At 51.2% G+C, this 19,784-nt stretch overlaps 4 protein-coding genes across 4 annotated transcripts; all 4 read right to left on the minus strand.

The window, feature by feature from the left end:
- Positions 1 to 1,286: 1,286 nt before the first annotated feature.
- VFPPC_15581 (hypothetical protein) lies at positions 1,287 to 1,745 on the minus strand (the record flags this gene model as incomplete). Its single annotated transcript, XM_018293334.1, has 1 exon — positions 1,287 to 1,745. One exon carries the CDS (start codon positions 1,743 to 1,745, stop codon positions 1,287 to 1,289), a length of 459 nt encoding a protein of 152 aa, XP_018146998.1.
- Positions 1,746 to 5,650: 3,905 nt separating this feature from the next.
- Positions 5,651 to 8,216, minus strand: VFPPC_02925 (GMC oxidoreductase domain-containing protein; the record flags this gene model as incomplete). Its single annotated transcript, XM_018282500.1, has 4 exons — positions 5,651 to 6,271; positions 6,386 to 6,559; positions 6,659 to 7,733; positions 7,849 to 8,216. The coding sequence occupies 4 exons, from the start codon at positions 8,214 to 8,216 to the stop codon at positions 5,651 to 5,653; spliced, it is 2,238 nt and encodes a 745-aa protein (XP_018146999.1).
- A 2,966-nt stretch (positions 8,217 to 11,182) lies between these two features.
- Positions 11,183 to 14,180, minus strand: VFPPC_02927 (3',5'-cyclic-nucleotide phosphodiesterase regA; the record flags this gene model as incomplete). Its single annotated transcript, XM_022428300.1, has 4 exons — positions 11,183 to 12,268; positions 12,372 to 12,964; positions 13,039 to 13,875; positions 14,009 to 14,180. 4 exons carry the CDS (start codon positions 14,178 to 14,180, stop codon positions 11,183 to 11,185), a joined length of 2,688 nt encoding a protein of 895 aa, XP_022284579.1.
- Positions 14,181 to 17,912: 3,732 nt separating this feature from the next.
- On the minus strand, positions 17,913 to 18,371 carry VFPPC_15582 (hypothetical protein; the record flags this gene model as incomplete). The annotated part of the gene is made up of 2 exons (XM_018293335.2): positions 17,913 to 17,973; positions 18,040 to 18,371. 2 exons carry the CDS (start codon positions 18,369 to 18,371, stop codon positions 17,913 to 17,915), a joined length of 393 nt encoding a protein of 130 aa, XP_018147002.2.
- Positions 18,372 to 19,784: the final 1,413 nt, after the last annotated feature.

The raw sequence follows: 19,784 nt of genomic DNA on the forward strand, positions 1-19,784 counted from the left end.
ATACAGAGACCCTCACGCTCTTTCCAGACACCGACCAGGGTTTGGGCTGAACATGGGAAGGGGTTCCAACCTCGATGGCACTATCAATGTGTCCTGACCTGCTTTTGGCATCGCGATCTCACTCACATGGCAGCTTCCAGATACGCGCCGAACATGCACAAAGGAAATGAGGTTGGTCCGTTCGGCCACCAAGGACTCGCCGTGACCCTCCCTAGATTCTGGGCGCCGGGGACGGGCGCCTCCTCCAGGGAGCGTTTTTGTGCTGTATCAGTTTCACCCGGAAGAATCGGAGCCAGTTGAAATTTGAGGTGAGTGGCCATGACTGAGCAAATTGCGACCTGTCAGGACATGGCATGTCAAGTGAATTGACCAGAAGGACATTATCTCCCACACTACTCTGTTCATCCTGGGGGCGTGAGCATGACGTGCATAATTGCCTACATATTACATGTAGGATTTGATATGCAGGTGTGAAATGTGCCTGCCCTTCCGACCAACAAACAGTACGTCGACGCGGGGTCTGAGAAGATTCTCTAGAACCCACCTATTTTGGTGTTACAGGTGTAGTTGTTACTTGACGACTTCTGGTACTGGTGTAGCTATTGAGTTGGCGAACAGCGTGTGAAAACGGATATCGATGGAAAGTCTGTAGCCACTGGGCGGCTAGTCCCTGAGCTTCCCAGATCGACAGTCGGTATCTAGACGGGTCCCGTAGAGGGAGAAGCCGCTGATTAGGGGCCGCGGGTATAGAATATCCCTGAAGAGTGAAGAAGACCCCCGGACTGCCGTGAGCCTGCTCCGTTCATGATACTTGTTCCGGTGTCTTGGTTGGGCCATGACACTCTAATCTCGAACCCAGCTAATGCACAGACCCAGGGGAAATGGACTGCTCATCAAGTTTGTAACATTGATGGCAAAGTGCTGTACCACCACGGAGAAGGATAAACTGGGGAACCTCGAGGAATAATTCTGGTCCGGTATTGAGGGATAGACCAACAAGAACAAGAAGACGGGCTCGTATGATATTGACCACCCTGTCTCCTGTGCCAAGCGGCGGGTGAGAGCTGAGACCCAAAACGTTGAAGTCGCGCTTCTGGTCGGTGATTGGCTGTACTAAGTTATGGCTAGAACGAGCCGATGGTGGTGTTGGTGGAGTTGAGGGCTGACTGACCGAGAAGTTGCTGCTGATTGGACAGGATTTCGAAGGGACAGACCAATGATAGTGTCAGACCTCACCTTTATAGTCTTGAGGCTTTTGTCAAAGGTGGACTAACTTGCAAGTCCCATCAAACCAGGCGGCTGCATCCCGTTTGGGAGGCACGGAACGACACAGGGGAAGGCGGGGAGGACCAGTGGCAATTGAAGCAAGGTACCGAGAAGGAAATTGAGAAGCAGAAACAGGTATAATGTCCGTGGCCTGTATTGTCGATCTGATATTGTCGAGACAGGCTTTGATGGAATGCATACCGAGATGAGACGGGTGTAAGATACGCAGCACCAACGCCTCCAGCCCTATGGCTACCCGTACCAGGGGGGCCAAAAGACAAAGGACAAAGCGTCTTGTTGAACATGATGGCTGGCAAGGGAACTTCTGTCCGGCGTCGGCGCCTGCTCGGTGAACACAAAATGGCTTGTCTCTTCTGGATTGTTCCTGATGAAACTGAGCTTTGATTCTCCGTTGCGGGTATGACTCCATCTGGGATGGGACCGTACCAGTCAACACCATTCATGCAATGTGCGCCCATGCTAGGAAATGTCAAGTCATGTCCATTCTCGTTTTATTCCTTGGTGCGAACACTAGGTTGCATGGCGAATGGAATTCGGGCTACCCAGACGGCCAATGCCGCTGCGGCATGAGGAGCGTTCTCCTGAATCGCCAAAGAGCTTCAAGTCTTTGAGGTTGTCTGGCATGGATAGGATACCAGCAACGCCTGAGCTGTGGCGAAATAATTGCACATCTCCTTCGATGTTATCAAGGATGGCCTAGCCCATGAAGTTGAGAAGGGGTGTGGGTAGAACAAAGGACGAACCAAAGTGCACGCGAGCTCGTTACCCTGACAGGACTTCTTTCTGCAATTGTGCTTTAGCGAATGTGGCGGCAAAGTGCACGTGCGACAAGTGAGTCGTCAAAACGCAGCATCCTGGATGACAAAAAAAAGTTGATTACTCTGTCCATATCCGTTACTGGGAGATGCTGTTGGCTGGGAAGGAGCGACGGAGACATATGCGAGAGAGCCAGGCAGCCAGGTGAAGAAGCTCAAGCGCCAGACAAATCTTTCCTATTTGCATGCTCCAGTCATCATCATGCCCATGGCCAAAGCCAACCAAGCCAATGCCCCATGCAAGGTTCTCTGCCCCCTGTTCTGCCAGTGCTCAAGTTCGATTATGGCCTTTTACCAGAACTGCCCAAGTCGGGCAACTGTCGCAATTCTTGCCCTTGGACCACTATTTGCATCCCTGTCGTGATCTACTGAATTCAGCCAGCAAGAGAGAAGTTTGGATGACTGGCGCTTGGCTGAGATGCGAGGATTGTAATATCGGTTCAGGGTCTGGTATGTGCTTACCTTACAATGCTCCAACCAACGCACTATGTAAAGCACAAGTAAAGTTCGCTACGGGCCAACAAACATTGTAGTGCAGGACGATTCGTAATCGATGAGTATGCACGAGCGTACAACGATGCTCGCAAACAATAAACGGCTGCTCGCAACGACAACGGTTCCTACAAACTTGGTAGCTAATAGCGTACAGGGTTGCGTACCACCACAGAAAGCCACCGTCACTGTTGCAAGTCATACCAAATAGGAGCTTGATGCACGATGCAGTCTCACACGTTTACGGAGAAGGAAACAGGAATGAATCCTGATGCCAAGGTTATTTTTGTCCGACTCCGCCATTTTTGCCGCGCAGGCTGTTTTCTGAAGTGACTCGTCGAGCAACCCATGTCGCAAGGTTCACGTTACGGCAACACCCACCAGCACGCATTCTTTGAGCGGTCCGGGAGAGGTTCCCTGTCTGACAGGCTTGAGGACTATCGGACTCGACGCCAGCCGGGTCAAGTCAAGCCGACGCAACACGTTGACAAGGTCGCACGCCCACACGATCCACCGCCATGCACTTACCAATATATTGGTGAAGGGAGTACACTGTTCTGGGCGTGGTATAACACGACAGGCAGCAGACTGTGCAAAGAAGGGAGAAACAAATACTCCCCATGCCAAATCTCTCCGGATAGAGGAAGCTAGAGAGAAATGCAGCCCGATAAACCTTCATCGATTTGCTTGCTGGTTATTCTAGCCACCATTCGCTGATCCGCTGTAGCTCAATCCCATCCAGGGTCAACAAAAGCCAGTACTGGCCCTGCATGTAATGGGTTATCAGTACACGCACGCAGTCATTGGTAGTTATGGGCTGGGCTTGCTTTCTTTCTTCAACAAGGGGTTTCCAGGTCACGGGGCCATTGCCGATCTAGCGTTGTATGTCTTTGGTCCTGTGCCTGTGGTTGGTCATCATTTGCAAAGACGGTCTGAGTGCCAGAAGGTTTCAAAACCACGCACAACCACCAACAGTTGCGCTCAACGAAACCTCATCTGGTTCAAGACCACATCGTCATGCCATAAAGTGCAATTCGCTTGGATGCCTCACTTCAAAATAAAGGCTACATACTGCTCCGCTGGGGCCACAATTTGCGTCTCTTGTTCATGTGAAAGTTAAACGACGAAATGACCACCCAGGCCATGACACGTCCCCAGTGGCAAAGTGCCAGCATGTGTTGTTTCTCATTGTCGTTGATCTGGACTCCGGTTACCGTACGGGTGGCAAAGGCGCTTCGCATGCCACGTCGAGCATAAACAGCATGATGGGATGTCAGAACCATGTCGAAGTTACAGAAGCCAGTTGGCAGCTCAACTATAGGCGAAAGGATTGGAAGAGGAATTGTGAGTAGATTGCCACATTACAGCCAGGATCAAGATACGGATGGGAGTTGACAGGTACGAGCTTGGAGCGGCACCAGCCACACGTGTAGATGGCACCTCCACGATCATCGACAGGGATCCGGAGGGCTTTTAGAGGCAGCCAACAAAGTTTTGCACTTTGAGAACTCACCCAGCGCTACTCCATACTCCATACAGAGGTTTTCAGGCAGAACGATGACAATTGAGAGTGCAGTCTCGGTAACTTGTGTCAAACAAGCAAGGGGCATTCATCATCACAAACTGTAGGGCTGCCGAGTTGTAAGCCCCATCCAGCTACCACGCGAGATGCACCGATATCAAGTCTTCGGGCAAACTTCCCAAAGCATGTCAAGTCCATGCCACAGAAATGCGCATTCTGGGATTCTTGCCTGATATCCATGAGCAGCTGAGTGTACACACACTCTCTCGTGCATTTAAGATCGTCCAGGGTATCAACGCCTCCAAACCCTTGAATGTTGAAGCCCTGAAATGCTTTTTTTGGAGCATCGAGTGACGTCTACTCCGTAGTGTCATTCATTAAGTTATTGTACACCGACTCATCGGACAAGCCGCTGCAGAGTGCAGTGGCTGTGCTCTGTGGCGTCCCCACACTAAAAGCGGGCAGCATGGAAACATGGAAACATGACGATGCGACAACCTGAAAATAGCTTCTGCCTTACTGAAAATGAACAAGACCTTGGAGAAAAGTGCACTGTTACAATGGACTCAATGTGGAGAGCCGCACACACCGATCCCGAGGAAGAGGAACACTCAAAACTGCCCAGAGGGAGCCCCGGTTCATCGGTAAAATCCAATTCCTTCCCTGCACTACCCACTCCTTCAAGTCACATGAACCATGTGTTACAGAGACTCGACGTCGCCGCCATATTGGGGTCTTTGTGTCACCAGAAGCCCGTGTTCTTTCCAAGACGGAGGAGCACGATAATATGGAAATGACGTAGTTTGAGACCTGGTATCAAATCTTGCTGTCTGTAGCCGCCCGACCCTGGTGACCCTTGCACCGAGTCTCCCACCTGATCACGCGGGTCTCCCCATGGGCCGTGGCACATGGTCCTCGTGGTCAGCGGTCAGGATGCTTGACCGACAATCCTGCGTGTGGCGCCTTGAATTCTTGTGAACCAAATCGCACATGTCATTTGGTGCACGAATTTGCATTTGTGCAACCCTAGCTTCCTGGTCTTGCGACATTGTCTCAGGTTGCAGACTTGATTCTCATCCAAGTGTCTAGGGTAGTATGTCGTGTAAGTGACGGCGGCAGATGAAACGGTTCAGCAAGCCGCAAAATAATATCAAGTACGGGATGTAAGACGGAAAATGTGCCGACTAGCGCCATGCTCGAGAACCAAAGTTCTAGAAGAAGATTTTCCGTAGACCGAACCCGATGATTTACCCGGGTCTTACTCAGACGACGTCTCACGTAACGTGGTTGGAATCACGGACTCAGATTAGCCTGATGTAGGGAAGTTGCCGTAGGGTAGTCCATTGTTTCAAATTTTGGATACTTGAACTGATTTGTAAAGTGGTATAATTTGTCATGGAGATGCTAACGAGACGTTTGTGAACTATACAAACGTGCAATATCATGACAAGTGACTAACATACACGCCTAATATCCAACTTCTATTCTGGAATCACCAATGAGTCCACCATGGTTAAACTACGATCAACATCCCCTACCCATCCAACTCACTCGCCACTCCCCTTGATATCCAATCCGCCAACGCCATCGCCGTAACCATGGGATTAACACCACTCGCACTAGGGAAAACACTCGCATCCGCAACATACAGATTCTTAGCCCCCCAAACCCTACCGCTCATATCAACCACGCCCGTGTCCTCACTGGCACTCATACGACACGATCCCATCTGGTGAGCAGACATCCACAGCGCAGTAGGGGGCTTATTGTCCGCGGCACGCAGCTCCCGAAGCCAGGCGGCGAAATCGGGGTCGGTAAACTCGGGGTCCTTGCCAGGCTGGTGCTCGGCCTGTCGCTTGCCGCCGTCGCTGGGCACAAACGGCTCCAGGTGCTGGAGGTGAGGGCGGATCTCGGTCGCCCCTGAGACGTAGCAGATCTTGGCGAGGGCAATGAGGCCCTCGATGGTGTGCTCGCGGTCAAAGTCGGAGGTGTTGTAGTCGATGCGGGGGGTGCCTTTTCGGGGGTCAGGGTACACGCGCCCGGTGTCGCGGTCTCGGGTGAGGGAGATGAAGGTGCCGATGTGGCGGTACTTCATTGCCAGGAGTTTGGCGTCGACTCCGTTTCTCCAGCTTTGGACGGAGTATGTTGCGTAGGGCTGTGAGTTTCAGCTTGTTAGTACTGGCTGTTGTGTGTTTGTGGCCAAGGTGAAGTGTTTGATATGGTGAATCAACGGATGATACTGCAGGTTTTTGGAATGGACTTCACGTACAATGTTGCTGGTTGGTTCCAACTTTACACCGTGACCCTTGCCATCGAGGTTTTCAAACTCATCGACATATGAAGTGATGATGCCGCCCTCCCAAGATGACATGTCCCTGTTGCCAAACACACCGGACACAAAGTTGACGGGATGAAGGTGGAGATGCTTTCCGACGTTGGGGTTCTGGTTGTCAAAACGCAAGTGTGTTAGCATGTCATTCTAAATTTCACACCAAACCTGAACTTTTGGGTTTTGTTGACACCTCTCAGCATTCTTGCTTACCTTGATACCACTCTTTGCCAAAATCACCGGACTCCACATGGAACCACCCGAGATGATGACCTTCTTGGCCTTAATCACAACCCGCCGTTGGACTCGAGTGTTCTCATGTGCGTGTACTCCGCCATTCTCATCCCTAGATGTCCACTTACCCTCCACTCCCACAGCAGTAACCCCATCCTCTGCAAAAAGAACTCTGTCCACGGCAAATCCCTCCATGAATTCAGCACCAGCATCACCAGCAGCAGGCAGCCAAGCCACCGAAGGACCTCTCTTCTCTCCTGAGCCGCAACCAAGATGGCATTGCCCACAATAGTGTTCCTTTCCGCCAGTGTTTTGCTCGACAACGCCGCCCTTCCAGCCAAGCTTCTGAATGCCATCCAACACGGCTTGATTTCGCGGATTCTGTCGGATAGCGTCCTTGCTAGCCCCGATGAAGTCCCACACACGGTCCATGCTATCGTCGAAATCGCTTGACGTGAACAGAGGCAACCCCTTGGCAGCCCACTCCTCACGAACGTAGTCTTGCAACCTGAAGCAGACGCTCCAGTTGACAGTACCGCCGCCTCCCCAGGAGCCACCGCAGACAATGCCTATACTCGCCGAGTCGGTAAAGTACACACCGCCAGCATCGTACAGATAATGAGCACCAGCGGCTTGTGTCATGGGAAGTTGAGACGGAGGGAAGTAGTAGCCCTTGTCTACAACCAGGACTTTGTGACCGGCCTCGGCTAAGTTTTTGGCCGAAACACCACCGCCGCAGCCTGAACCAACAATAACCACATCGGTGGTGATTTCGTGGACGCCATTGCCTGCGGGTACCTGAATGAAGTTGTAGTCGTATCCATCGACGGGTTTCCAGTCTTTTGGAACATCTGAGTAGCCTGAAATCTCGCTGAAGTAAGGGCTGTAAATGGAATTTGCCTTTAGAGCCATTTGCGCAAGAGACTTGGATAGCATTCGTAAAGCAGTGAGACGGGAGGTGGCCCACGACTTGAGAATGGCTTCTCGAACCTTTGTTGGTTGCTGAGTGATGGGGGTCCAATAGCCAGTCAGAAGCATGCTGCCAGCATTTCCACTATTTTGAGTAGACCATGTTAGCAAGAGACTATTTGGGTCGTAGGTTATGTGTTGAAAGATGAGGGGTGAGAAGCCTGTCAGGAGGGAATAGATGTTGTCAGTTTTGCACTCACCCGAGAAGATTCAAGACTTTGATCAACTGGCCCCTCTGAGGAACAATGGCCAGGGACCGTAGACAATCCTCGCGGAACTTTTCATCTTGAGACGGTCGAAACTCGAGGTATTCCTTTACCTTGCTTCTAGCTGGGCCGTTGGGAAGGGCGGCAACGGAGTCGTCAATGAGGGATTCAAATTCAGTGTCGGATAGGAGAATGCTGGTGTTCTTGTCTGTTACAACAGAAGACGTGGTGGATGTGATGGAGGGTAAAACGCCGTCAAGAAGGGCGTAGAGTGTCTCCCACTGGGCATCTGTCATGAAGTCCTTGGCCGGAGCATCTGGTAATGGGGTTGGCGTGGGAGCCCCAATGTCAATGGCGTCCATGATGAAGGAGGTTAGCCAGGACGGTGGGTTGGTGATTTGGTGTTGTGAGGGTGTTGTTGTTTGCAGATACAGCAGCCAGTCGTGTCGAGGTTAGGTGACTATGGAAATTCGGACATGAAGATGAATTCGATGAGCTCAGAGCTGGGGCTGAAGCTGGTAGTCGCAGTTGAAGCTCAAGCGTCCCGAGGTCCAGGTACAGCTGCTGGTCTGGTGGGGATCAGATGCTGCCTCGATTGTCAACGTCTGTCTTTGGATTTCGCGCACCGCTCGATTACAGTGCAAAAGTCATGCACAAGGTGTAAGACAGAAACCACGAAGAAAATTAATGACAACTAGACAACGGCCAAGGTGGAATAGGATCAGGGTCGAGTCGGGGTCTGGGGCAACGACGGGACTTAAAGGCCGGTCCCATGTCAAGTCTGGTTGGATGGAGCTGGCAAGCTTGCGTCTGGTTCAATTGCCCGTGTATTTTTAGTGGCGTCGGGGGTTGCAGATGTCTCTCAACTTACCAGACTCCAAGTCCATTCAATGTTCCTCCATGTCGAGATGGAACCGCACCATTAACCACCACCAACCGAGAATAATCAAGTATGCCATTCAAGCCCATGTACTGCACACGACATCAATTCGTCATCATTTAGATTCTCTACTTTGACTCGACGTCCAAAAAATGTCACGAGAACGGTGTCTCATCGACAGGGTATAATTCAAAACCAAGCACCATGATGCGTTCCAGATCATGTCAGCACCACGAGGATGAGGCCACCCACCAGGTCTCACTCCAAGCTGAGAAGATACATGTGAAGATGCCGGTGAAGATTGAGCCAAGGAGGACCCTTACGTGGTGTCAGGAACAGCTGCAGGCCGCACACCCTCTTTCAGCACATCGACTTGCGCATTCAATGTTGGGAGGACCTTGGCGATGATACTTGCATGTGGGTGTGAATCGGCAACACGCCGCTTACCAAAGGAAGCAAAAGATGAGGGCAACAAGCGCCATACAGTACCACGAGCATTCAAAATCACTGTCCTCTTTTCTATTTGCTCACCAACTTAATGGGAGTTTAATAATCATAGTCACACATTCAAGCATGCGTCAATCTGCCAGATTCCAACGTCTCACCACACACACGCATTCAACCGCTACCCAGATACTTGCCGAGACTCCGTTCCATCTGCATCCCCATCAATTGATCTCCATCTGCTTCTCCGTCTAGTGAGTAAACATCCCACAACAACTTGAACCTCTCAGCCCAGCCATCCACCCCCAGACGCCAATGTCAAATCAAAAAAAGCCCCATTCAGATGCCATCTCCCAAACCATTCAACATTGAACCAGACCATCTCCCCCACACACACATCTCGACATCAAAAACCCCACATTTGCCTCGGCAACTTCCCCGTGCATCTCGTTGACCTCCCATCAGTTCATTCACATCACATCCAGACAAGACACGTTGTGAAGTCGTCTATTCGTTGTAATGGAGAAGAAAACTAGCCCCTCCTGGTAAACCCATCATTTCTAATTGGACAACCACATCCTGTATTTCCAGACACAAGTATTCCGTTATTGCTACCAACTCTGTCCTCAGCATCGTTGCTCCGGCACGCCGCTCCCATCAGCCCATCAGCCCATGAGCCCATCCGTGCAAGATGCCCCAGTTCCGTATCGGTCTAGACGCTGCTAATCCGCGCCGTCAATACACAAAAGCTGAATAGTCGTAGAACGACCATGTCTCAATATATGGAACTGACCCACGTCAAGAAACGAGGCCCTGTGTGTCACCCACTCGCCAGCCAGATCACGGAGCGGCTCCGACGTACAGGAAACCGAGTCTTCCCGCAACACCATCAGCTTGTCATGATTTCGGGATGATCCCGCCACGTCAAACATGTCACCTCGCTGCCATACGTGTTACCATGTCGTGACCACGAGGTACATTATACTTTGAATCACGTAGGTCCATTGGTCTTACAAACTCAGCGGCAAGTGTACGTATTGTGTCACTTTCGCCATCTGCAAACTTCCTCTGACTCGTTTATGGCATAGACATCCAAAATCGTTCGTGGTATTCTTTCGTCCCTTTTGTTTAACCTAGCTCCCAGCAATTAATACCCGCCACCCCAAAGTATTCAGACGAGCCTTCCCTATCCAGTCACATGCCTCATGAGGTCGAAATCCTGCCCAGTCCAGTTGTGATTTCTGGCATCGTACCATGCCTGTTCCCAACACTAACAAATGGAAATGACAAGCGCAAAGATATTAACGCCGTGTTCAAATGTCTGCTCTCCAGGCTCCCATTGTGAACCACCAATAGCAAAAAGAAAGGGGAAAAAAGAGAGAAAAAGGGGGGGAAATACGTACATCTCCCCACCTCCTTCAAACCCAGACCATCTGGTTTTTAAACCAGACGCGAGAGTAATTGTACAAGCATGTGAGCAAGGAGAAGTAAAAGACAAAACAGAACTAAAAAAAAGGTGGCAGTCCCACACTGCACGATGCGAATGGATACAAAAAGAAAAAAAAATTGACCATAAAAGGGCAAAATATGGTATGTACGCGGAAGTCAAAGAAAACACAGGACACCTCTGGATGCAACATCTTGCCCGGCTACCGTATCCTGGCATATTAGTCATCGCGCCCATCAAGGGTAGCAGCGAGTTTTATCCCGAAACAAAGTAATACTGAAGATGCCTGGGCGTCGTAATGTACAATCCGAGCAAGACTGAGAGGTTATGCCGCCGCCGTGCCCTCGCCCAGCGATCGAACCATGCATGCTCCAATGGACCATTCGTATCTGTAAAAAATCCTTGCACGCCGTGAAAGGCTGCGCATCCTTTTCTTCTGCTACTGCAACTGGGGTATGTTGAACGTTATCTCATCATCGTATCGGCTTGCCATCGATTCTATTTTGCTCAGCTCGAGCCGATTGTTGAAGTTATTTTCGTCTGAGTCCATTTATGCATCAACTTGTTGTGTCTGACGCTGGAAGGGGCGGGCTCGATGCTTTGTTTCTCCTAAAAAAAGGAAAGTCCTTCATCCTAAATCGGCTTGTTTTCTTTCGTAGAGATTTCCCCTCTGCCTTGCCGATACTGCCGCCATGGCTCAACTCGTCTTCCGTAGTCCCAGTCCCAGTATCCCGGAGCACTGTCCCTGGCGACCCGTGACTCGAGGTGCTTGGAGGCGAAACATTCATGCCGGTAGCACTCAGCGTTCGCTCCATAGACTCGTTACTCACGATGCTGGTGCCCTGGGTGCTCGGAGAGAGAGCCATCTTCCCAGTTGTCGCCGTTGTGGCCTGGGATTGCCAGTCACCGGCAAAGGCACCCGAAGCACTGCCCTCAGTGGTTTCACTACATCGCTGTCGAACAAATTGTGAAGTCTTGCTCTCTGTGCCGCTGTCACCTCGTGACCGGCAGTTAAACGGGTCACTATCAGCGAGTTCTCGCACAGCGTCAAAGGCAGACTTGGTTCCGTTGAGGTCTTGCCGGGGTGCGGCCGCACCGTGCGGTACCGCATCAGCGATATCGGCTGGCACGTCGAGTGCCGTGGGGCCTTGCTGTTCGTCCCTTAGCCCAACATCGGCTACAACCTGTGGAGAGTCGCTCTTCTCTTCCGCTGTCCCATCCGTCGTATTCTTTGTTGCTTCGGCTCTTGCTGTTGTTTGGCTGTCTTGAGTATCGCTGTCGCCCGCATAACTCCTGGTTCGGGGCGAAAAAGTACCCTCGCGTATGCCTCGACGCAGTCTGAGTTCATCTGGTGACTGCCTTGCCTTTTCCTCTTGCACTTTTTGCTCGAAAAGTCCCTTATTAATTTCGAGCTCGTCCACCGTGTAGCGCATAGCTGGCATAATATCGGCGACACCCTGGAAGAGTGGGATCGCAAACATGTTCATAAACCCTAGCTGGGCATTCGATAAGGACAAGATATCCTTCTTAGGCTGCGCCATGAGCGACGACTTGATGTCTAGTTCGTCCTCCATGGAGGCTTGCCTTGCAAATTCCTCGGACAGAATGTGCATCCATTTCAAGGCTGTATCGTGATGTCGAGCCTGTGACAGTAAATATTAGCTTCACTTATTTGACAGCAGAATGCCGTGGTTGACCGTAATGATGAATGACGGGGGATTCACACAAGGTGTCGAAATAACTTACCACATTGCTAATATCGGCACACTTGATGAGCAGGGAGCAAGCGAGAGCTTTATGATCCTCAAGTTGACGACCATTCCATCCGTCGGTGCTATTATTATCCTGCAATCGTTCTTGAACGTCACCGAGTTTCTTCATGTAGTCGAAGTGCAAACCCATGTCAGTTGCCAAGATGGAACTAATCATGAGGCTGCGCATCTTTCTGTCTTCAAACGCCGACGGCCAGTACCGGCGAAGAATTTGGGAGTAAGCAGCGCAGTGGAATGATTCCAAGACTGATCTATCGTTATACAATTGTGCCAATGGGGCGTTCAATGTAGCCAGGAATCCATTATTGACGCCGGGGTGACCCACATCGTGACCAATGGCGGTGATAAGAAGTGTGAGTGCTTCGAATGGACTCAATAGCGCCGCAATCGGTGACTTTTCTGGGGCCACGCCTTGTTGTTGTCCCCCTGGGTATGGTGGGAGGGCGCCGATATGTACCAGGAAGTTGAAAGTAGCTTGTAGGACATCTACAACATGCCGGAAATTGTGATATGGGACAAAAGTATTGTAGGCTGCACGGCAAGCAACAAGGTAGCTAATCAATTGGTCTGTCGTTGAGAGGGATTAGCAGCGAAAACTTGAGGAAATGAAGTGAGTAGGAACAAGGTTGTAGGTAGCATACCTGCTGGTATTCGCCAAGGCTCCAATTCAGGAGTAGCCAGAGCATGCTTGAACATGACCAAGGCGGCGACTAACAACTCATCGTCAGAAAACGAATGGGCGCAGAAATGCCACCGTCCCACCGCGTCAGCAATTTCGACTTGACGTATTGAAGATACAGCAATGTGGGCGCCGGAAATTTGGCCATCGTTGCTATCAAGGCGACATATGCCCTTCATAAGACCGGATACCATGGCCTCACGCAAGTACGCGAACGGCTTTTGCTCATTCACTCCAACCCAGGATCGCTTCCGGCCCTTAGCCACCTCCATAAGTGCTTGCTGCTCCTTGGCGGCGTCTCTATGAGCCTTGTATGCACAAATCTCCAAAGTAGTTATGCATTTCGAGTTTAGAGGGCTTATAAGAACATCAACGGCACCGAGGTCTAGACATGTTCTCATTAGCCGGCGATTAGCAGCCAAAGTTGCTTGCGGAGGTTGAACGGCTTCCGCGACGCCATCGGTCATTTGATGGCCGCTGTTGGATACGGCTATTTCGGGGTGGCTAATGACGGCCACGGGGACGACGAGCTTGGATATGCTGCGCAGGTGGGCTTCGGTGATGATTTTTTGGAGTAAACCGAGGCCGTATAGCTCCTCATTAGGTGTGTGGATCTCGACAGAGTGAGAAACGTGACCATGTGTAGGCGACGACGACCTGGATTGGGTATTTTGGTCCTGTATTTGGTCATCAAAGGGTGTATCTAGTAACACCAGTGTTGGGGTCGTGTTGGTCATAGAGCTATCTTGAAGTTGAAACAAGGTCGAAAGGCAAGATGCGCCTGTGCTACAGACATGTACTGGATTAACCAAGTCAGTATATATGCCGACAACGATCGTGTAGAATTGCACAGGAATGGAAGAATTGACAAGGCCGGAGGGGGATCTGTGCATCTTAGAATCGATGATTGAAAAAAAAAAAAAAAATCATACCGTCACCAAAGGTGTCAAGCAGTGGCTGCACAAGCTCTTTGGCATCATCGCGTTTCCAATCCGAGTGGGCATTCTCGTGGGCTGGTTCATTGGCGTCTGACGCAGCGCGAAGCACTCTATCCTCGGCAACGACGCGATTAACATAGATGACATTGCATGCAAGGCGGTCCATTGTGGCAACGGGAAGCTACCAGTCTCGCGACTGGAGCACGTTGACCACACAGGCGGGTTTGTGTCGAGCGACAGACGATGGCTTGCGAAGAGAAAACAATGAGGGAGAGGTCAAGGGACGCCTTCAGACCGTCTCGGGGGTGGATGCGACGACTAATTGTGTGTTCGGAACCAAGAACTTGGGGTTGATAGCCAAGCGTCGACGAGTAGACGAAGAGTCAGGGACAGGATGAACTGCGTCGTCGCCGTTGGACCATAGGAGACCCAAAGACGCCTGGACGGTGTTGACAACAAGAGGGCTGCAGGTAGGCAAATGGCCGTGGACCAGGAACGCTACCTCGGTAGGGTAGACAATGAGAATATTACGAGAGCCGGCCGTCGAAAAAGTAGATCGAATTGGGTCGACGAGGAGAGTTCTTGCCAGCAAAAGGCTCCGAGTTCCGATCGTGAGGAAACAAGCGTGGAGTTGCAGTCGAAAATTGCGCTCGGTGGCGAGGAAGTCGCGCGACAATCAATGGGAAATCGACTGTATGGGCGACTGAAAATAAGTGGCTTTTGTGTGTGTCGGGAGTGGAAGAGAAAGAAAGAGAGAGGACGAAAGAGCGAAGGGCCAGGCAGCAGAAGAGAAGACGGCAAAAGAGAATGGTGAATGGGATGGTGCAAGATTGAAGAGTCGCAACTCTGTGTGCATGCAGTGCAAATGCAGAGAGAGTCTGGTGCCACACGTGGGAAAGTCGTGGGAGTGCTGGAAGACGTGGGAGGGTGGTGTTGAATGGCAAGTCAGGTCTGGTTGCGAGGACAGAGACTGGACTCGATATGAGCCTGGTCTGTGGTCTGGTCAAGTCAAGTCTCGCTCGCCGAAGACTGGCTCGAGTCTAGAAGTCTAGAAGGGTGAAGGAAGAAGAGGGCGGCCCTTGTCGCAGCTAGTGGTTGCGGGCGAAGGCAGGTGAGTGGATAAAGAATGGGCAAGGAAGTGGGCAAGGAAGTGCGAGGAAGTGGGTTCTCATGGGGCAGAGCCAGCCAGTGGGCAGTTTCGAAGGTGGTGACTCCGTCAAGCCTGGTCTGCTACTTTATCGAGGGACATTGACGAGGAGGGGCAGTCCAGTCTGGTATTGGGGGGAAAGAAGGGGGGTTCAACGGTTCCTCAGGACAGGACCTCTAGAAGGTCAGGAATTCCAGAAACGCGGCTTTAAGCATTCAGCGAGGAGGAGCGGCCTGCAGGCCCCCGGGCTAGGCTAGGCTAGGCTGGGCTGGGGAGCGGAATTGAGCGAATGGGGGGATGAGACGGCGCTGGATGGTGCTGGGATGGTCAACTGGTGCTGGGGTCCGGCCTGATGGTATGGTGGTGCTGCAGGTTGACCTGCAGTCTGGTGGGACTTTAAGTACCACCATACTGCAAGTACTCAAGAACCAGGCTAACTGGACCAGATTTGGCCCAGACATGTCAACTGGTCCTGGGCTGCATGTGGTCTCCCATCTGGCTCTGCTGAGTGGCCAACGTACCCAGGTACCTAGTGCTTGACTGGCTTCTGAAGCCCTGGAGCCCTGGAGCCCTGAAGGTCAACTGGTCAACTGGTCCGTTGAACTTTGAACCTTGAACCCTCATCCCCAATTGCGAACCAATGCCAATTACCAAGAATTGTCTTCGGGCATTTACCGGGGCACTACTGCGCAGGCGAACAGGCAAAGAGAGCCGGCCAAGTCAGCACCAGGATCACAGACATCTTAGATCACATACCTGGTACTCCGTACTTTACATGTCTGGCTTGGTTTGGCGCCAACTCAGAAGTCAAGGCTCGACTGTACTGATACGACCTGCTGGATGACGATCAAATGCACCAAACTGGACTTCATTGCATTAGTTGGCGCATGCCCACGCTATCCTTTCCAAGTCGGAACACACAACATTCAATTTGAAAATCGGTGTTGAGAATAAAACATGCCGCATGATGTGTGGAAGTAGAGCAGACACTGGCATTTCATGTTGCGCAGGGAGAAGCAATACTACTTAAGCACTTTATCATATTTCCATGTTTGTGGTTGTCCCGCCCGTAGTCAACGAGCTTGTGTGTCAACTCTGGAAGGAACAATGGAGACTTGACTTGACAGCTGCCTCCTGATGGGATCGACACTCAAACTCATGCCCAAACACAGACCTGGCAGGTTCGATACACTTCTGCGGTATTGCTGTTTGCTTTTTTCCGTCACCCTCGTCCTCCGCTTCCTTAAATTTTTTTTTTTTTTTTGGTATCGAAGTGCAACCCCAACACCACAGCCCTTGTGCAACTGAGCAGCCTGGCCAGGTCCATGTAGAGCTGGAGCAAATGCGGCTTACGATTCCCCATACTGTGTTGTATAATACATACATAATAATGCGGAAGACTGCCTCACCAATGGCATTTATTCTCATGCTTTGTTGCCCACCTACCTAGGTTGGCACATCTCCATAATCTACACGAATCAAGAGTTGGCCAATGACTCGAGAAGTTATCGAGCACAGATACCCACCACGTCCATTTCATCCGAGGCAAGCTAATAAAGACTATTATGAATTTCGAGGCAGCTCGAGCTGGCCAGGAAAATCCGATCTACTCGCAATATGTCACAACAGCGCGCCGAACCTGTTTACGTCTCGGTGCACCGAATGCAATCGAAATATCGTTAGAATGCAAATGAGACATGCATCATCATGCCTTAGCAAAGGTGTGAGGCGTCAAATGGATGGGTTAGCATGGCGATGGCGCCAGCCCAACGGCAAACGCCAGATTCGCACAGCATCACCTGGTGTGCAACCCTTCGGAATGTGGCGATGATGTAAAGATGGATGGATGTCATCAAATTGCTACTACGTGCGCCTTGCTGGTTATCAACGAGTGACAGAACGGAGCTAAGCCAACAAGAACCAGTGACCTGAGCTGGGGCGATCAACCGAATGTCATGTTGGAATCATCATCGGCATTTCAACATCTGCCACTCTCGGCAGGCGAGAACAAGATGATGATCCAACCAGTTTGCACATTGCAGATGGCACTGGGTAGTCTTTTGTCTTCATCTTCAATGCGTTCTAGACGGCATCTTTGCAAAGTTGGTTGCTCCCAAATGCTTGCGCCCTTGAAATTCGTCACTTGACAAGATGTGCCCCTTGTACAATCGGTATTCCTGAGTCCTACCGTGAGGAACAACCACACACCATTTGACTATTCTCTTCATTTTTATTGTGCTGCCAAGAGGAATGCCCATCTTTGGACCAGCTGCAGATGGGCTGGCAGAATACCTAGTTGATTAATTGCCTGGACATTACGGAGTAGTAATACCAAACAACCAAGGACTTTGTAGGCTACGACGGCATCCAAAACCCTACTAGCCTTGGTAAGAGAACCGCCAGTTGGAGACGATCTGCAGATTGAGCAGAGGCGCAACTTCATCGGCTCTAGTCTCACTTGCGGTGTCGTCAAGACCTCTCCCTATCCGATACAGAGAACACAAAACATCGCTTGCCGGACCCACACCCGCACTAAGCAAGGAAGCACGACGTCCTCAGTCAAATTTGGCATCAAGACCGAGTAGTGGATTACGGAGCGGAGACTGGAGGAAGGACAACGGGGACTTGAATCATCTCCATCCTACTGTACGGAGCTACGGCACTGTACTACTGTGCGAGTAGTTGTTTCTGCTGAGCCTCGTACACTCTTACTATTGGGCCACAGTCCATTTGGTTGTCACCACGGAGTGCTCAGTGTGGAATATTGGACTCGGGACTCCGTGTATCCCAATCCACCTTCGACGGCCAGTGCCTAATACTACGCAGTCAGTGCTGAGAGCAGGGATTGCCGTGGGCAGCATGTGGACAAGACCGACGCACCGTCGTCTCGGGGCAGTGGATCAGGTCAGCCGTTCCTACACGGCACTGTCGCTCGTGGATTTGAAGCAGTTGAGGATGCCAAGTGGCAAGGAAGAGTGAAAAGCTAAAAAAAAACACGCAAACTGGCAAGGAGAATAGCGGCCGGATGCTCCTTGCATTTATGAAATCGAGCAATAGCGGGTGCGGGTGACTACTGCCAGCGCAGTCTGGAGATGAGAAAGAAGCAGAATACCCATTGCATTTGGCCAGATTTGGAGTTTTACAATTCATATCACGATGATGGTGTGGCTGAGTGGAGACACGGCCAGGAGAGTTCTCTTCCATAGCCATTCCCGGCTCGAGGATCCTTGATTTCTCTTCGGGTGGAAAAGCTTATCACAACTGGCGTTGTGGTGGCTTCGTTGATAGGTTGCTTCAGGAGCCATATTTTGCATTGGACATTCTGGAAACCAACCATCCCGCCGCAAAAGGCGACAGACCTCCTTCGCCGAGACCTGTCAACAACTTTTCAACCAGGGCACTTGGGAAAACCAATTACTTCTGCTCAGAAAGCATCTCGCCAGTTTTCAGGCCTCCGTCTTTGTGGCTGGGCTGGCTGGTTGGACGCTCAGTATGCAGGGGGACTCAGCAGTTGGATCTACCAGACTGACATGATACTGGACAGCTGGGAATCCCTGCAGAAAGCACCAGGGATATTGAAGAGCCCTGAGAAGAGGGACAATGACCCTTGCCATCATCCCAGCTTTGCGGCTTGTGGCTGCAATATTCTTCTGTGTAAGATGGCACAGTGTAACAAGGTCGCGACACTCTGGTGCAAAGGTTGAACAGAACGTCTCTGCACAATGACACCAGAGCTGCGTGGACATGTGGTGGCCAATATTGGCAACATGCAACACACCGTCCAGCCTGAAGAGGACCAGCATTAGCACGGCGCAAGGCATGCTTGTTCCTCCTCAACAATGACCCTGGTGACGGTCAAAGAGGGCTCAATCGTTTGTGTGACGCATAGTTGCTCTGGCCAGCGAGTTCCAACATGATACTTGTGCATGATGGATGACTTGAGTCCAGAAAGTTCATTTACCTGCTCTGCGCCCGCACTTGATGCTAGGCAAGGAAAACAAGACAACACACCGACACAGCCCAAGGATGCGAGTGGACTGGTGCAAGTTGGACGTTCGTATGCATGGATCAAGTGCCAGGAGAATACGGAGGCTTACTTTATGTGACACTTGGACCTGGGCTTCACAACTTGTGTCTTTGATAGTATTGTACCGTGGTTGAATTCTCCACGAGGTTTACGACTTGCACAATAATTGTCGCACATGTACTTGGCATTTGCCACTGTCCCTGGGCTTTGGAGAAGATGGAATTGGCCAGGGTGGATGGACAGCACTCGGCTGATCTTTGTTCAGTCGCTTCAATGTTCACTCGCGGGGATCCCGGGTTCCACTACTCTGTGCAAGTCTGACTTGCTGTGGTCAATGTGTGCAGACAGAGAGACAACATGCATACATAACTTCCCTTTCTGGATGTCTTCTAGAACATCAGACGGAACGCCTCCCCCGGAAAAAGGAAGAGTACCACACAGTGGCTCACCAACAAGTTGCACCAACACAACAACGGCTGGTGGACTTGGTGACAGGGCCAAGCTCCCAGCTCCCAGCTCCCAGCTCAATCAGTCTCACAACGGTTGATATTGAACGAGCCGGCATTGCTCGGAAAACAAAACGGCCCTGTGTTCGT

This window comes from Pochonia chlamydosporia, chromosome 2, assembly GCF_001653235.2.
Source record: "Pochonia chlamydosporia 170 chromosome 2, whole genome shotgun sequence".
Classification (NCBI taxonomy): domain Eukaryota; kingdom Fungi; phylum Ascomycota; class Sordariomycetes; order Hypocreales; family Clavicipitaceae; genus Pochonia; species Pochonia chlamydosporia.